This window comes from Nicotiana tabacum, chromosome 13 (assembly GCF_000715075.1).
Source record: "Nicotiana tabacum cultivar K326 chromosome 13, ASM71507v2, whole genome shotgun sequence".
Lineage (NCBI taxonomy): Eukaryota > Viridiplantae > Streptophyta > Magnoliopsida > Solanales > Solanaceae > Nicotiana > Nicotiana tabacum.
This window is the reverse complement of record NC_134092.1, coordinates 18520155-18539281: the sequence shown is the minus strand read 5'-3', so window position 1 is coordinate 18539281 and position 19127 is coordinate 18520155. Positions and strand designations below refer to the sequence as shown.

The window sequence follows — 19127 nt, the reverse complement described above, 5'->3', positions numbered from 1 at the left end:
TTCTTTGTAGATGCCTCCGGCGGAATCAAATTAATATTTCTATGTCATGCCTTACTTGCAAATATCATATCAAGAGGCATGGTACTGTTAGCAATAATAACAAGTGGTATACCAATAATGATTTTATTATGAGACCACCCAATTTAGATTTTATATACCTCTTCAAACAATTTAAATAACCATCACAAATATATCAAAGCACACCAATGGTGCTAAATTTATAAGGAAAGAAAAATTGATAATATGGGATGAAGCACCTATGGCTAAGTGTCAAACGATCGAAATAATTGTCCGAAGTTTTAGAGATATATTGGATATCAATGAATCGTTTGGTGAAAAATTAATGGTTTGGGAGGTGATTTCTGTCAAGTACTACTAGTAGTTCCGAAATCGACAAAAGCAAAGAATGTAAAAGCTAGCTTGCCAAAGTTATACTTCTCGCTTCGAACGAAAAAGATTCAACTGACAAGAAATATAAAGTAAGAACAGATCAAATATTTAGTGTCTTCTTGTTTCGTGTCGAAAACGAAGAAGAGCATCCAATAAAAAGATAATTTGGTTATTCTTGAACACTTGTTTATCAATCCCAATGGTAATAATAGTGCATTTAATAAGAGAAATATATCATTAGATTAAAATACAATTTGTGCAAATTACATGATTAAAATGCAAGAGTCTACTCTGGTATAACGAGATTATTCTTTGTAGATGCCTCCGGCGGAATCGAATTAATATTTCTATGTCAAGTCTTACTTGCAAATATCATATCAAGAGGCATGACACTATTAGCAATAATAGCAAGTGGTGTACCAATAATAATTTTATTGTGAGACCGCCCACTTTAGATTTTATATACCTCTTCAAACAACTTAAATAACCATCACAAATATATCAAAGCACAGCAATGGTACTAAATTTATGAGGAAAGCAAAATTGATAATATGGGATGAATCACTATGGCTAGGTATCAAATGATCGAAATAATTGTCCGAAGTTCTAGAGATATATTGGATATCAATGAACCGTTTGATGAAAAATTAATGGTTTGGGAGGTGATTTCTGTCAAGTACTACTAGTAGTTCCAAAATCGATAAAAGCAAAGACTGTAAAAGCTAGCTTGCCAAATTTATACTTCTAGCTTAGAACGAAAAAGATTCAACTGACAAGAAATATAAAGTAAGAACAGATCCAGTATTCAGTGTCTTCTTACTTCATGTCGGAAACGAAGAAGAGCATCCAATAAAAGATAATTTGGTTCTTCTTGAACACTTGGTTATCAATCCCAACGGTAATAGTTGTGCATTTAATAAGAGAAATATTTATATTATTAGATTAAAACGCAATTTGTGCAAATCACGTGATAGAATTTAAAAGATATATTAGCTAGCAGAAATGAATACATTGATAAACTTAATAAAATGTTAATTGCAAAGTTTTATAGTAAAACAAAATATTTTTTAGTTTTTGACTAAGCATAAAACAACAACAATAATAACAACAACCTAGTATAATCCCACTAGTGGGGTCTGGGGAGGGTAGTGTGTACGCAGACCTTACCCCTACTTGGGGTAGAGAGGCTATTTCCGATAGACCCTCGGCTCCCTCCCTCCAAGAACTCCCCACCTTGCTCTTGGGGTGACTCGAACTCACAACCTCTTGGTTGGAAGTGAAGGGTGCTTACCACTAGAGCAACTCACTCTTGGTTGGAAGTGAAGGGTGACTAAGCATAAAATGATACCAATAATTACTACCAAATATATTAGTTAAATACTTTAATACCAAATGGCCTTTTACCACACATATTTGTTGTCAAGTTTCTTATTTCTTACGTATGTTAGTGTCACTGTATATATATAATAGACTAAGTTAAAATTGATCTTCCATTGTATATAGGTTAATTTTGAAGAAAAATATGACTGTCATGCTATTGAAAAACTTAGATAAGCCGAATAGCTTATGTAATAGCACACAAATAGTTTATAGAAGTTTTGACAATAACGCCATACATACAAAATTATGATATTGGTTAATGTGCTTCTAAGTATATTCTTATCCCCGAATTCAACTTTCGTCTTCCGAAACTAAGGAGTATCCTTTTAAATTTGTGTGAAAATAATTTTTAGTATGTTTATGTTTCGCATATATAATAAATAAAGCATAAAGACAAGCATCCTAAATATTGGACTATATTACCGCAATATGTTTTCTTGCACGAACAACTGTATGTTGCACTTTCAAGAGGGATATCGAGATTGACAACAAGAGTTCTGGTTAAGGCAAAGCAACCAACGAATTAGGAAGAAATATACACACAAAAAATATTGTCCACAAAGAAATGTTCGTTAAGATAACATCACAATAAATACTTTTAAACTATAATATATAATTATCTAACTAACATGATAAAATTGATCATTTGTATAAGTTTTGATGATGTCCTTTTATTTTAAGTTCATGTATTATTCTAATGTAATAATATTTTTCGGCATTTAAATGATTGTTGTATTATTATACATAAAATTTCTCTCATTAATTAAATTTTATTGTTCCTTCACATAAATAAATATTTAAATCATCACGTATCATTATTAACGTGCAACGCACATTCATAGATACCAGTGTTTATTAAAAGTGAGTACTTGGTCTCAATCAAATATTTAACAAATTAAGATGGTTAGATTTAATAAAAACTCCTAAAAAAACCAAGAACTTCCCTTCATATCCTAAAAACTGCCAATATGACCAGACACTAGAAATAAATCAAAATTAGCATAAATGACACCTAAATTTTTTTGCACTAAACACTAGAAATAAATCGAAATTGGAGAATTTTTTCACCTCCAAATTTAATAAATGGTTAAATTATTTTTGCAATTTTCGTCAAATTTAAAAATCCAATTATTATTATCTATTAATTTTAAATTACAAGAGGACCTACTTTCAAATTCTGAATCGGCTCTAGAGAACTTTTCTTTTGGGAATGAGACTACCCATGTGGAGGGAATTCAAGCCTTTAAATGAACTAGTACTGGGATTCTTTTATCTGTACTGTGCAAAAGCGACAATTTTGAATGTTATTAAATTCATCTTAATAAATTCATGATATTGGAGAAGGAAATAAAGGAATAAAACTAATTAATCTTATTTTAGTCCAAGTTATAAATGATGGAGAGAGAGAAAAGAATGAAAATTCAAGTTAAGCACGCAAGAAAATTAAATGGTCATAAATTTCATCTTAATAGAAAACCTAGTTTTACTCACCTTGATCATAAAATTTATCTTGTAATTTTACTTTGTATTTCTATAATAAGTTATTTTTACGAATTGAACTCGTGACCTTCTAGCGATCACTTACACGACAACTATACTTTTATAGTTGCGCCAAAACACTTCTTCTAAGACTGTGTTTATCATAAGATAATTCTCTGATTTATTTTATACGAGTACTTTATCACGTAAATTTTTTGTAATAGTTTAGATTTTCCTTAAAAAAAAATATAGTATTAAAAGAAATTAATTTTTTATATATGAAAAGTATTCCAATTTTGAAGCATTGGAATGCACTTGAGAATTGACCACACGTAAATCTCAAGAAACCACAATATAGGGTTAGTTAGCAGCATGTGGGGTGCATATTCCATTATTTCACTAACCAAACTAAAGCTTTCTTTTCCGTAGTCTCAACCTTTCTAGTACTAGTACTATTTACTATTCCAATTAAAAAAAGTTATTGCTTATAGACAAAGGGAAGGAGAAATGTGACTTTCAAAGCAATATCACATGCAAATGGAGAGTATATAGTGAGCAATTAATATGAGAGATCCGAGTTCAAAAAAAAAAGCAGGCGATTTTTTTCCGATTTACCTAAATTTTGATGGACTGACTTACCCTATATATGTAGTGGAAATGATTCAAGGTAGCAACTTTTAAGTATGTTATTTAAAATATATTCACAACTTATAATGTATTTAAAGATTAGCCAATTCGTTCAAACTTCAGGACACACTTTAAATCTCAAAGTTCGAACTTCAGGACATCGTGTCCTAAAGTTCAAAAATTGCATCCAAAAGTTCGAATCCTATGTCCTGAATTTTATATTACTAGTTCAAATATTCAAGACACTTAGTCCTAAATTTCAAATTAGCAGCTGACACTAAGTCCTGAATTTCAAATTCTGGATACTTAGTCCTGAAGTTTGTGTGAGTTGGCTAATCTTTAAATACATTATAAATTGTGGATATATTTTAAACAACGGGCTTAAAAATGGCTATTGGTGCATTTCGCCCGACATCTGTACCTAGTGAGAGGTATAACCGATACTTAATTGACAAAATAGTCAAAGTATGCACAAACTCGGGAAAAAGTCTCTCTATCTTCTTAAAGTAGAGATAAGGTCTGCGTACATATTATTCTCTCCAAACCGCACTTATGATATTATACTGGATTTATTATTGTTTTTAGTTAAAGTATGCACAAAAGGATCAAGATATACTACCATTAAAAACAACAAAACTAGTGAGCTATTTATCTAAGGCTTACTCCCCCTATATACCCCACCACCAATAGAGGCAGCCAATATTGATGATCTCATGAATTTTAACTTTATACTTTCTCTATCCTAAGCCATCTCTACATCATTCATATTCATACTATAAAACTAAACCCTTTTCTTTCACTTTTTTCCCCTCCCATTTCCCCCTACCTAACACCTATAGAGTAGTTATCACCAAGAAATTCATTTTTATGTGAATTCTGATCTATCATCACTTTCAGAAGAGTCTTAGTTCTAAAACCATGGGTGGTGACAACACTGAGAAGGTATGCTTGCTCTCAATCTCCTTCAATTTTTCCTCCTACGTCGAAAATTATACTGTACAAACAAAGTAAATTACGGAATCGCCTTTATATAAGGGAAGGTTTGTGTAGTAATTAACAAAGATGGTTCAAAATGGTATTAGGTAACATGTTTGAATTTCAAGCATGATATGTTTGCATTTATTGAAATCTCTTAGAATTTATGGCTATGTCACTGTTTAAATTTGTAATAGTATATTTCTTGACCAATAACTTAGAGTAATTCTTTTGTGAAATAGACTACCGTAATGGTGCTAAAGGTTGATCTTCAATGCTCAAGCTGCTACAAGAAGGTCAAGAAAGTTCTTTGCAAATTCCCTCGTGAGTCTCTTTTTGCAACTCTAAATTTAATTTTCTTTTACAATTTTTCACATACGTATGTCTCTTTATAAATTTATCTAAAGTATGCCATTTTCTTAATTTTTTTCCTTCCCTTTGAAAGTTCACTTTTTCATTTTTATATTTCAATGAATAATGAGGATACTACTATTAATAAGGACAAGAATATGTATGGATGAGAACTGAGTTTGGTTTTTTTCTCTTTTATCCTTTTTGGTGTGTGGTATTAAATATTTTGGACAAAAGAAATTCGAGATCAGGTGTACGATGAGAAGGCCAATACTATCACCATTACTGTATTGTGTTGCAATCCTGAAAAAATTCGTGACAAATTGTGTTGCAAAGGAGGGGGAGTGATCAAGAGTATCGAGATCAAAGAGCCTCCAAAGCCTAAGGCTCCCGAGAAGCCCAAAGAGCCCGAGAAGCCCAAAGAGCCCGCAAAACCTAAAGAGCCAGAGAAACCTAAGGAGCCCGAGAAGCCCAAGCAGCCCGAAAAGCCTAAAGAACCAGAAAAGCCCAAGCAGCCTGAAAACCCCAAAGAGCCCGTGAAGTCTACGGAACCCGAGAAGCCGAAAGAACCGGAAAAACCAAAAGAACTCGCGAAACCTAAGGAATCTGAGAAGCCCAAAGAGCCAGAAAAGCCCAAACAGCCCGAGAAGCCCAAAGAGCCAGAAAAGCCCAAACAGCCCGAGAAGCCCAAGGAACCCGAGAAGCCCAAACAACCTGAAAAGCCCAAAGAACCTGAGAAGCCCAAGGAAGCTCCTAAACCCGCACCGGTAGCTCCACCACCACAACCACAAGCACAACCACCACCTCCGTATGCGCCAGAGCCAGTGATAGTGATGCCAATACAAGGATACCCGCAACCACCCCCTCCCGGATATGGTTGTTGTGGGCAATGTTACGAAGGCTATCACGGAGGCCCATGTTATCATTGGTATGGAAGACCAGTACAACCCGCACCACCATCGGGCCCATGCTACGATATATATTCGTATGGTTACGGGCCCGGGCCTGTTCCATATGGACTGCCAAGAGGCTGCTATGTAAGCAAATGCAATGAATATTTCAGTGAAGAGAATGCAGCTGGATGCTCAATTATGTAAACATGACAAGAGAGTGGGCCCATTCTGTGGGCCATTGTCTGGGCCCATGTCACCTTTTAATTGGGCTCTTATCCATCTGTCTACCTTTTAGCATGTTATTATCATAGATACAAAAAACAATGCATAAGGCCTACTTTTAATAGAAAAGTTTATAGAGAAAATAATTTGGTGACCAGATGACTGGTTTACTGTCTTGTTATATAATTCGTTAAATATTTTTATAATAAAAACACTTTGTTAATCATTCTCTTTTTCATGATATAAAAGATTATTCTTTTTTCTAATTTAATTTTTTGTTGTAGCAATTTACATCTATTATTCCATTTAGCATCCACCACTTTGTGAATTGAATTTCTTTTCTACTGTCTAGTATATGGACCCACTTATGAGACCTCGAGTAGATGGACCCCACTTATGAGATCGCGTTACATAAGATATGTTTTTGTTGTTGGTCTCGAGTGGATGGTGAGTTGATCGAGGCTTAGAGATGTTAAAGTGACAATCTCTAAGAGTATTTCAATGCAGTATAAATTTAAATTAAACTCTTAAAACTCAAGTGGATTGACAATTATGAAAAGCAAGTGAATAATAATGAAGCCAACTCTTTGTTGTTGTTGAGACAATTTGGTTCTAAGAAAGTGGTTTTTGATTAAAAACAGTATCATTAAAAACATGCTTATTATCTCTATTATATTGGTCTTTATTGGTTAATCATTGCTATTCAATATTCAATGATGTAACGATGCTGTTAGAAACCTAACATAGAAGTCTTAAATTTTGGGTTTCCGTATTACTCGTAATTAATATATTTTCACACACTCGACTCAATAAAAAGAAACTAGACATGGTATAAGAATATTAATGTTCAATGTCTAGATAATCAATAGCTTGAAAAATTATTTTCATATTTATCTATTTTATTATTGAGTTTTTTCTACTATAAACAGATTTGTCCCATCCAGTTAATTAATCCCACAAACCGAAAAAAGAAAATGTTCTTACATCGCTATTTTAGAATACTTAATCAATGAGTTGTAGTACTTGGTAGGTGGTGATTTTAAAAACGGCAAAGGGCCAAATATACACTTATATTTTTGAAAATGGTTTAAGAATACCCATCGTTATACTATTGGGCTATATATACCCTTCCCGTCATACTTTGGAATAAATATACCCTTATTTTGGATGGAGTGCCACGTGTCAGCATCAGATGAAAACGACCAATTTCTTTTTTTTACCTGATCCGTTTTAAAAAAACCACCACCCGACCCGTTTTAAAATTCAGTTTTTTTTAAGCATATATTTTGTAAAAACTGAATTTTTTTTTTGTAAAAACTGAAAAAAAAAGATTTTGCAAATATATATTTTTAAGTCTTTTCAGTTTTTTTAAAGTTTTTTTTTTGTAAAAACTGAAAAAAAAAATATTTTTTTTAAAAATGCTTTAAAAACTGAAAAATATATATTCTGTAAAAACTGGAAAAAAAAAAAATTTGCAAAATATATATTTTTAAGTCTTTTCAGTTTATATTTTTAATTCTTTTCAGTTTTAAATTTTGCAAATTCCTTTTTTTTTTTTAATTTTTACAAAAAAAATAATCAGTTTTTATAAAATATATGCTTAAAAAAAACTGAATTTTAAAACGGGTCGGGTAGTAGGTTTTTTAAAACGGATCGGGTAAAAAAAAGAAATGGGTCGTTTTCATCTGGTGCTGACACGTGACACTCCATCCAAAATAAGGGTATATTTGTTCTAAAGTATGACGGGAATGGTATATATATAGCCCAATAGTATAACGAGAGGTATTCTTAGACCATTTTCGAAAGTAGAGGGGTATATTTGGCCCTGTTTTAAAAATCAATTTGAGGTGGATTGAATCTCTTTAAGTGGCATTATTATATCTTAATTAATTGAAAGTTTTTATCATTTCAACTTTTTTCTTAGTATCAAATTCGCTTCTTTTCAACTGTAAAATCAAGCTTCTAACAAAAATGGCCCACGAAATGACATTTAGAAAAGACAACTTTTCAAGATTTCAATTATTATATGTAGGAAAACTGGACCATTTTGATAAGGCGAGGATACTTCAAAGTCAAGTTGGGGTTGCAAAGGCTTTAGTAAAATTAACACCAGCTTGCAAAAATAGCACATGAATCCAACAACATTTTATGGATAGATTTAAAATGTTGGAAAATGGCCAGCTTGCAATTGATAAAGATTTGAGAATACCTAGTGGATATCAATTATAATTTTATATGAAGAGGCGGATTCAAGACTTAATGTTTATGGATTTTTGCAACGATCTTGATTAAATTTTTAATAGTAACTGAGTTCACATTCAAACATTTATGGATATTTAGTAAATTTTTCGAATACATTTATACAGTTTGGACAAAATCTACCGGGTTCACGTGAACCCATAATTCGGGAGGTGGATCCGCCCTGGGTATATGGTTATTCAATGTAATCTTATCACTTACCAGAAACCTGTGTTTATGTAGATACGGTAAAAAATGGTAGGGACAAGAAAATATTAATTTTGAAAAAGGAAAATAAAACAAATATGAATACCAATGGTATTACTATTATACGCTGATCCATGCAGGGCTCAGTGCGTATAAAATATAGTTGGTTCATTTTAAAATAAATTTGCTTATTGATCACTACCAACTTGATTTTTACATGCCAACAACTATAAGAATCTATTGTTACTGTTAAAATATACCCTTGGTTTGCCATTGATGAGTGATTGAAGCTCACTTAAGAGAACCTTCTAGATAGAGAGAGAAAGAACCGAGAGGAAAAATATCTTTTCTTATTAACAGAAAAACCAACTGAGAAATGACTTGTGCAAGCATATTTATAAACTTGTCTTGACATGTTAATTCTAACCTCCACTAACTCTAATATAACTGACTAACTAACTGTACAGCTGTAACATAGCTCACTTATAACTAATCTTCTAGAATATTACTACTTAAATAGTACACTGTACAATCATTACAAGCTATACATCTCAACACTCCCCCTCAAGTTGAGAATGAGAAAATATTTTTCATTCCCAACTTGGATAGTCATGTTGCTGGTGTCCTAGAGCCTTAGTCAAGATATCTGCAAGTTGCTCTTGGCCGGGAATGTGTGAGGTCTTGGTTAAGCCTTCTTGAATCTTCTCCCTTATAAAATGACAGTCTATTTCTATATGCTTTGTTCTCTCATGCTAAATTGAATTTGCAGCAATCTGAAGGGCTGCCTTGTTGTCATAGAATAGTTCCATAGGCAATTTCACATTTACTTTCAACTACTTTAACAGATCACTTAACCAAACCAGTTCTGCAACCGTGTGTTCCATGCTCCTATACTCAGCCTCTTTGCTTTCCAAGAAATGAGTGAACTCCCACGCTTAATGCAATACCCAATGACTGACGTTCTGGACATGGGACAAGAAGCCCAATATGAGTCACAATATGCTTCTATTTTCTGCTCACTTCTATTTGATATTAGCAACCCAAGTCCTGGCTGATTCTTTATGTATCTAACCACATGTAGTGCTGTCTCATAATGTGACTTCTTAGGTGCATGTATAAATTGGCTTAGATATTGAACTGCATATACAATGTCTGGCCTTGTTATTGTCAGGTATAATAGCTTGCCAATCAGTCTTCGAAAGCTCCCCCTGTCCTCTAAAGGTTCATCATTGTTCTCAGACTTTAGACATTCATCAAACTTAGTACTTGTCAGTTTGAGGTTCTGCTCCATAGGTGTCTCTTTTGGCTTTGAACTTGCCAATCCTGCATCTGAAATCATTTCTAGAGCATATTTCCTTTGGGACATACGAATGCCCTCAGTTGATGTAGCAAATTCTATCCCCAAGAAATATCTTAAGTCTCCCAGATCTTTCAACTTAAAATTCTGGTGCAGTGCAGATTTTGCTCTTTGAATTTCCTCCAAATCATTCCCTGTAATGAGCAAGTCATGTACATATACAAGTATCAACACAAATTTGTCATCCACAGTCTTGGTAAAGAGAGAATAATCATATTTGCTTTTCTTAAAATCAGTTTTCAACAAGGCTTGTGTCAATTTCAAGTTTCATTGCCTGGATGCTTGTTTTAACCCATATAGGGATTTAAGTAGTCTGCATACTTTAGTCTCCCACTGGCTACTAAATCCTTGTGGTAGAGTCATATATACTTCCTCATCAAGATCCCCATTTAAAAAGGCATTATGAACATCCATTTGAAAACTGACCAATTAGAACAACAGTAGCAACTACAATTCTAACAATAGTAAGCTTAGCTACAGGGGAGAAGGTGTCATGAAAGTCTAAACCTTCTTTCTGACTGTACCCCTTAGCTACAAGTCTAGCTTTGAACCTTTCCACAGAACCATATGCATTATAATTTATTTTATAGACCCATTTGCAGCCTATTGAGACCTTCCCTTTAGGTAAGTCAACTACTTCCAAGTATGGTATTTTCCAGAGTTTCAATCTCAAGCTTCATAGCCTTGATCCATCTATCATCCCTAATGACTTGAGAGTAAGAGGATGGTTCTGTATCAGAAGAAAAAGAAGCAAGAAAAAACTGAAACTGAGTGGGAAGATGGGAATAAGATACAAAGTTTTGAAGAGGATAAGAGGTAGCAGGAACAGTGGTTGATGGTAGGGGAGGATGGACATAGTATGTCATCCAAATGGAGGGCTTAGTGGTCCTACCAGATCTCTCAGGAGGAGTTGTAGTTGGATTCAATGTAACAGAAAGTGAAGAAGTAGGGGCTGCAGATTGAATTTTCTCTGGAATATGAGTATGTGGTGTGCCTTCTGGTAAGGAAGGAGGATCAGATAGTACATGAGAAAGTGTTTTGCTAGGAGTAGATCCAAGACAGGAAGGAGCTGAAACAATTAAGTCAGATGTAACGGAAACATGAGAATGTGAAGGGAAGTAAGAAGAGCCTGAGGAAACATGACTAACATTAGGTCTACAAAGAAAATAATTTCTAGGAAATTTGAATGGAAAGACATTCTCTTTGAAGATGACATCTCGACTGACTATGAATTTGTCAGCTTCAATGTCATATACTTTGTAACCTTTTTGAGTAGGGGCATATCCCATGGACACTCTTGGTATTGATTTTGGAGTAAATTTATCACTGAAATTTGGTTTTGTGGCATAATATAGGCAGCCTAAAGTCCTTAAATGATCAAGAGCAGGAGGAGAACCATGAAACATCTCATAAGGAGATTTTCCATGCAACACAACATTAGGAAGTCGGTTTTTGACATATACTGCAGTCAAGATGCAATCACCCCAAAATTTTAGAGGAGTGTGAGCTTGGAATCTCAAGGCTCTACTTACTTCAAGTAAGTATCTGTGCTTTTTCTTCACGGCTTTATTTTGTTGTGGAGTATGGACACAACTGCTTTGGTGTATGATACCCTTGGATTTGAAGAAACTAGAATAAAGGGTATTGAAGAATTCATAGCCATTATCTGATCTGCGTGTTTTTACAGTGGTGGAGAACCAATTTTCTACTAGGCTAAGAAAGTCATTCAAGACAACATACATATCACTCTTTAATCTCAAAAGGTAAATCCAAGTCATTCTTGTATAGTCATCAACAAGAGTAAGAAAATATCTGAAGCCATTAAAAGTACAGATTCTATAAGGACCCTAAATGTCCATATGAACAAGTTCAAAAGCAGAATTAGAATTAGAAGCACTACTAGGAAAAGGCAATCTTGTTTGTTTGGCTAAAGGATAGACAATACAATCACAAGAATTTGTTTTTCACAAATGCTTATTTACGGTAAGTATTTTCTGTAAGACTGAATAGGGTGCATGACCAAGTCTTTGATGCCACAGAACACTTGATTTATTCTGAACAGAGGTAGACAAATATGTAGAGTTAGAGGAACTAGCAGTAGGTGTTGAAGGGTTGAGAATATAGAGGCCACCTTGGTATCTACCATTCCCCTTCACCCTGCTACTGAAGAGGTCCTGAAAGAAAAAAAAATCATAATAAAAGTGAACTGAGCTGTTTAATTCTCGTGTGTAATTGGAAACCGATAAAAGATTATGCTGAAATTGAGGTACATAGAGAACACTATATACTGTCTCTGAGTTAGGCAGAGTACAAGTGCCTATGTGAGTGATTTTAGTACTATCTCCATTAGGTAAATGTACTGAGGTAGGCTTAAAAGTAGGTGTAGGTGTATGACCAGATAATAGATTCAAGGAAAAAGCCATATGATTTGAAGCCCCAGTATCAATAATCCAACTAGCTTGATCAGTATTCGACTTACCTGCCATATTGGCCATCACTTATTATTATTTTTTCTTGCTTAGCGTTTTAAGAATCTACTGATACTGTTCAACAGTAAATGTAGGAGCATTTGGGAAACATATGTTAGGGGGAACCACATTTCCATGTCCAACATTTTGCATCTCTTCCTCGACATTCACATTATGTGCAACTGCAGTAGCATTGCCATACACTCCCTTCTTTTTATTGTTGAATTTGAAACCTGGGAGGGGGGTGTATCCTATAAGTTTGTAAGAAATAGTCACATTGTAGATTAAAATTCTTCCTTGGCCTCAAACCAGCAATAACTGCAATTAAGTGACTACTTTCCACCTCCATAGGTGTACTACCTAGAATTCCATTATGCGTCATGAGTCCTAATGGTAGGCTATAATCTCGTATGTTAGTCTCTTATTGCACTCTAATTCACTGCACTTTACTTGTTTTGAGCTTTAATTGATAGTGTTTTGCACTTATTGTGTGTTTTATGCCTTGTAGGAGTGATTTCGAGCAATGTAGATGTTATGAAATGAATTTGAGTTATTTGGAGCTTTGAAGTCTGAGTAAAAGCCCAATGGATTAAGCCGGAATCGTGTTCGGGGGTCGAGAACTAAGTCTGGACGTCAAAACGCAAGAAATATTTGTACTCTGAGAAAACATCACTGCCGCGGCGCGACTGTGCAAATTCCTGCTGCCCGTTAGAACCAACTCTCTGGATTTCCCCACTAATGCCCGCATGGCGCGTCGCCCTATGCGGCACGCCTGTGCAATTTTTACAGAGTAATTTTCCTATTTCGGCTAGGAGAAGGTGATTTCGTCTGGGCCCGATCCTACTTGGTATAAAAACATTATTTTCTGGACTTTTGACACATATTAGACCTAAGGAGGCCAAGGAGGATTGGGAGGAGCAAAAGCACAAGGATTTCATCATTCCTTCCTCACTCAAGACCCGAGTTTGGATCAAATTTATATTTTCCTATCTTTTAATTATATTTATGATGAATTGCTCCATATCTATGGAGTAGTTCTCTTTAGGGTTTAATGGATTGGGTGTATTGATGATTATTTATGGATTATAACTCTAGTTTTATGTATTGAAGTATTTTTGGATGATTTCATTGTTGCATCTATATTCATTTGTTCATGTAATCGAGAGAGGCATAACTTGTGATATTTTTCATTATGTTATTGGGTGAGTTCATTAATTCTTCTTAGTAATCGAAAGAAGCTAGTTGAACCATTGATTAAACCTATTTAGGAGAATAATCGAGAGAGATTCTCCTAAAGACCAATCCACTACACATTCTTGCATATCTTCACGTGCTTAAATTAGTTCATCTCATGAGGTTGAGACTTAATTGAGAGAGGAGCTTCTACTAAACGTTTGAACTAATAATTGAGTGAATTCGAGAGACTCACTTAAACATTAGAAGTGAATTAACTAGAGTTAGATCTCAAAAAATTATCTTGCACCTATCCTATCAACCCCTATTTTCTCCCACTGATAACTTCCTTGCTTACATTTGTTGCGATAGTCATTCGTCAATAGCTTTATATTCTTAGTTAATTTTAGTTATTAATCATATAAATCTCAATTGTTGATTCTCTTGGATAGAAATCAAGCTAGAAACTAAGAAAATATTGTTTAACTCCAATCCCTGTGGATACGATATTATACTATACTTTCTTTGACTAGAGAGCATAATTTAAATATGTGTTTCGAGCTCGTCAAGTCCACTACTCATTCTTTGACTTTCCTCCTGAATAAGCATCGAGTATGCCTGATTGAGTGAGGGTATAGGGTGCATTATCAGAATTTGACTCCTCTGTGGTGCATAGGTCTCGTTTAACCCCATTAAGAATTTCACAAGCTTTTGTGTATGCAGAAACTCAACAAAAGTCTTAGATTTTTTGCAGTCACAGCCAGGGAAAGAGATAATTGACTCAAATTCGTCCTATAAGTCGTTTAACTTTGAGAAATAGACTGACATACTAGAAATTCCTTGAGTCAAACACTAATTTCCTTGTCCATGTGGTAAATCTTAGAAGCATTTACCTTATCAAAGCGGTTCTTTAGGGCTTCCCAAACCTTCTTAGTGTTTGATGAAAACACAATGCCTTGCCTCAATTCCTTTGCAACAGAACTCATAATCCACGATCGTACTATTGTATTGCATTGGTCCCACTGATGCAATCGAAATGGATGTTTCTCATAATCCTCTCGCACACAAGTTTCATTAATGAAATCGATCTTATTCTTCACTAACAGTGACATTTTCATAGACCGACTCCATTCTAAATAATTTTCATCCACATCAACAGTTGCGGAACAAGTAAAACACAAGGTGTATCAGATGGATGAACATACAGTGGATCATTACAACCAAGAAATTGATTGTTTGCATGCGATGTACCAGCTGTACTTTGAGGACTATCGATGGCCATTTTGAAAAGCAGAGAGCAAATAAAAAAGGAATTAGGGTTAAAAAAATAGAGCAAGTGTCAACCGAGAAGAACACAACGAAGAAGAAGGAGAAACGAAGAATTGAAGAGGAAATTGAAGAATTCAGAGACTCATCAACTTAAATCGTAGTGAACCGGGCTCTGATACCATGTTAAAATATACCCTAGGTTTGCCATTGATGAGTGATTGAAGCTCACTCAAGAGAACCTTCTAGATAGAGAGAGAAAGAACCGAGAGGAAAAATATCTTTTCTTATTAACAGAAAAACCAAACGAGAAATGACTCGTGCAAGCATATTTATAAACTTGTCTTGACATGTTAATTCTAACCTCCACTAACTCTAATATAACTGACTAACTAACTATACAACTATAACATTAGTTCACTTAACTAACGTTCTAAAATATTACTACTTAAATAGCACACTGTACAATCATTACAAGCCATACATCTCAACAGTTACCACAGGCAGATCGATTGGTGAGTTCAGTTGAGCTTATTTCTTTCGGCTCAAATTATATGTATATATACAAAAAGAAACTAAAATGTGCCCATATAATAAGATCACACTCATTTTGAATTCGCTAACTTTACAGGTATAGCTTTGTCATTGCTATTCGGATATATGAAACCTTGAGTCTGGCTAGTTCCATTGCCAATGTCCTCTTCTCCTCCTATTCAGTTGATCAAGAGTACAATTAATTAGTTCGAAAACAAATGATTTTAGGCATTTTTTTCTACTTGTAATTCAGAAATTTGTCGTTGGTAATCATAAGTTCTGTTGGCCGCCATTTCTCTTGCAAGAATAGGGGAATTGGAATTTAGAAATTATTTTTATCGAAACTTTGCATGTTTCTTTACTCTTTTATTTTACAAGTTCAGTAGAGATATCTTAAGCTTGTAACATTTTAACTGGAGTTTTGTCTTTTGTTGAGGTATTCATCAAAGGCGAATGTATATTAATCACAAGGTTTATAGAAGTTATATTGAATTAAATACTCTTATATAATATCAGATTTAACTCTCGAAGGTTATTGTTTACCACATACGTTCACACGGATTCATTGGTCGCAGTCCCTTTTCCTTCATAGCTCCTATCTCCCCTATCCTCCTCGCACTTACGTCTTATGGTTACTAGTAGATTGTCAATACCGTTTAGTCATTCCTTGGATTTACAATGTCATCTATCAGCTATATAACTCTCATGGCTTCTTGGCCCTTCTTGTCACTGTTTTCTTTCTTATTGGATCGGATCTCCTTTGGTCTCAATTCGTAATGTCGCTCTCAGAGTTCTATAATTTACTCGCCAACTTAATTTAACTTGGTCTCTTTTGTCCTTTATTGTAATTTTTGGGTATCGCTCGCGATTTTATTGTTATTCTGATGCTGAAGAGTACTTGTTTATAACTTTAGGGCGATTTACGGCACCGCACTAATCACGATGGTGTCTTTCTCCATTTATATAACAGAGTTTCCCCTGTTTTAAATATCCTGCCATATTCGCTCTTTGGCTGTTCTCTGTGTGCGAGGTGCTCACATTATGGTTATACTATTTATGATTATAATTCCTCTAGTTTTCCTCCATCCACTTGGTCAAGTGGTCTCCTTGTTTTTTACTACTCGTAGTATGCTCCATGTACCTTAGCTCTTATGTCTTAGGGTTTTCTTAAGAGTATTTAATTCAATATAAGGGCTATATATTGACCCAAAACAACCCAAATTTTAGTTTATGGCATCTGATAACTTAAATATGAAATTTTTTTTTAAATTTTTGGCATTCTATAGCCAATTAATAAAATATACAAATTAATATTCTCTATCTTATTAAAAAAATATTTCCCGTTAAAAAAATATACAAATTAATAGATATTATATTCTTTATTCAGTAAAAGAGCCTTTACGCTGAATTATTTTAAAAAAAGTATGCACCTAATTAAGGACATGTATGATGGAGCTAAGACTCAGGTAAGGACAATGAAAGGAGACTCGGAATTGGGATTTCACTTGGCTATTATTATTGTTGTAGTTGCTCTAGCTACACTCTTCCTAAATCAACATAATGGTCTTGTGAGTGATGCACATATAGTGTGAATTTTATTAGAAAAACAGATTAGTCAGTGTATCAGTGAGCAGAAGAATGCTATAGGAAGTGTTGTTAATTCAAAAATAGAGGCTTTTTTGAGTGAGCCCAAATTTAGAGGATGATTTTGGAACCTTTTCTGTTCGAGGAATTTACGTAGAATACAACCTTTCTAATATTTATTTAAGTTTCATACAACTGCTTTGATAAAATTACATATAATACAATGTATTTTAAAATTTACAACTTTTCATATTTCTAATATCTCTCTCTTGAGATTATCTCACCTAAAATATATCCTAATATATCTCTCGTAAGATTCTTTCTCATCTAAAAGTATCTATCATATTAATTTTTCCCTATTTTTTCATTAATATATTGTATACTGTATATTTTTTGTACAAAATGTATGTTATATAATTAAAAAATACAATAATATATATAATATATAATATACAATATACAAACACTGAAGTGAAAAAAATATCATTAATAAATATACTACATAGAGTATAATATATATCATGTATATATTAAAAAATATACAATATTATATTATAAAAGAACTTGGGGGGACTTGGTTTTGCATTGACAGAGAGGTGAAGAAGAATCAAATTTGGGGAATCCTTTGAGATTTTTGGATGGTGTATAGCATAGGAGTTCTAATAGAGAGAAATAAACATTAAAACTAACAAAGGCATGTTCTTTTGGTAAGGATATGATATGATTGATGCATAATACAAGAGGATATGGTTTGATTGATGCATAATACATAGATAATTAAGGCAAGTGGGTGCTTGGTAATCAATATTAATAAATTGGAGATTTTTTAGGGACAAATAAAGATACGTTTCGAAATAGGATTCCTCATTAATAGGTAATCTACCATATTTTTAGAGTGTATCTTTTATATTTTGTTGTACAATTTGTAATTCTAATACAAGTTATAGATTATGGAATATTTTATAAATTCCTAAGTAACTACGAAAATTTCCCATTTTCTTCTTATACCGAGTGTGAGGCTAGTCCGATAAGGTTTGTCTTAGACTGCTAGGGGTTAATGTTGTGTTCACACTATTCGTCCGTTTTTATAGCACCAAGCCTTATTTACTGGTTATTAGTATTGCGTTTCATTTATTCTCTGGCTCTTATGATATTATTTCTATGGTTCTGCTAACGGTACTAATATATTGTCTCTTTTTGTCTTGTTCGTTTTCTTAAGTCGAGAATCTATTGAAAACAACCTCTCTACTCCATCGGGGTATGAGTAAGGTCTGCGTATCTTTCTTTTCAAATATGTGAACTTCACTTTTTTCCTCGTTTTTCTACTCCATTCAGTTTCTTTTGCGAGTTCGGATCATAGAAGGCTCCGAATTTTCAAGTCCATGGGGGTGAATTACCATATTTGACTATTTCTTTTGACAATCGGGGCAGAATCAACAACAAGAAGTTAGTAATATATAATAAGAAAATGTTATCTTTATTCTACCCCCACCACAACTAAAGTGAAGATGAGGGAAGTAATTCAAGTAGCACAAGTTCTAAAGAGGCAAGTGATTTTGACTCAAGTCCTGCTAGTGGGGTGGAATGAAGTGGTTCAAGGTAAAGTGAAAGCGAATAAGGCGGCGTACCTGAAGCTAGTTGGGAGCACATGCGAGGTAGAGAGGAGTGCGAACAGGTAAAGGTATAAGGTAGCTAGGAAGGAGGCGAAACTGGCGGTCACGGAGTCTAAGACTGCGGCTTTTAGTCGTTTGTACGAGGGACTAGGGGCCAAAGGCGGGGAGAAAAAATTATTCCGGCTGGCCAAGGCGAAAGAGAGGAAGGCCCGGGATCTGGACCAAGTGAGATGCATCAGAGACGAGGACGGTAGTGTATTGATGGGAGAGGTCCAGATTAAGTGGATATGACAGACTTACTTTCATAAACTTCTGAATAAAGACGGGGATCAGGATATTGTGCTAGGCGAGTTGGGGCATTCCGAGAGCC

The 19127-nt window shown here is 34.2% G+C and overlaps 2 protein-coding genes across 2 annotated transcripts; one reads left to right on the top strand and one right to left on the bottom strand.

Annotated features, from left to right (window-relative positions):
* The first annotated feature begins 4632 nt into the window (after positions 1-4632).
* On the top strand, positions 4633-6543 carry PKE1 (drought-related protein PKE1). Its single transcript, XM_016617312.2, has 3 exons — positions 4633-4818; positions 5094-5175; positions 5440-6543. Exons 1-3 carry the CDS (start codon positions 4795-4797, stop codon positions 6297-6299), a joined length of 966 nt encoding a protein of 321 aa, XP_016472798.1. The 5' UTR covers positions 4633-4794; the 3' UTR covers positions 6300-6543.
* A 7760-nt stretch (positions 6544-14303) lies between these two features.
* Positions 14304-14872, bottom strand: LOC107794785 (uncharacterized). Its single transcript, XM_016617314.1, has 2 exons — positions 14654-14872; positions 14304-14552 (listed from the first exon to the last, which is right to left on the bottom strand). Exons 1-2 carry the CDS (start codon positions 14870-14872, stop codon positions 14304-14306), a joined length of 468 nt encoding a protein of 155 aa, XP_016472800.1.
* Positions 14873-19127: the final 4255 nt, after the last annotated feature.

What these genes read in the sequence shown, in the direction of transcription:
- LOC107794785 (XM_016617314.1), bottom strand. Translation starts at nt 14,872, where the DNA reads ATGTCACTGTTAGTGAAGAATAAGATCGATTTCATTAATGAAACTTGT. An exon ending in TAAAGAACCGCTTTGATAAG is followed by an intron (nt 14,553 to 14,653) that starts GTAAATGCTTCT and finishes AACGACTTATAG; the next exon opens with GACGAATTTGAGTCAATTAT.
- PKE1 (XM_016617312.2), top strand. Translation starts at nt 4,795, where the DNA reads ATGGGTGGTGACAACACTGAGAAG. An exon ending in GTGGTGACAACACTGAGAAG is followed by an intron (nt 4,819 to 5,093) that starts GTATGCTTGCTC and finishes TTTGTGAAATAG; the next exon opens with ACTACCGTAATGGTGCTAAA. An exon ending in AGTTCTTTGCAAATTCCCTC is followed by an intron (nt 5,176 to 5,439) that starts GTGAGTCTCTTT and finishes TTTGGACAAAAG; the next exon opens with AAATTCGAGATCAGGTGTAC.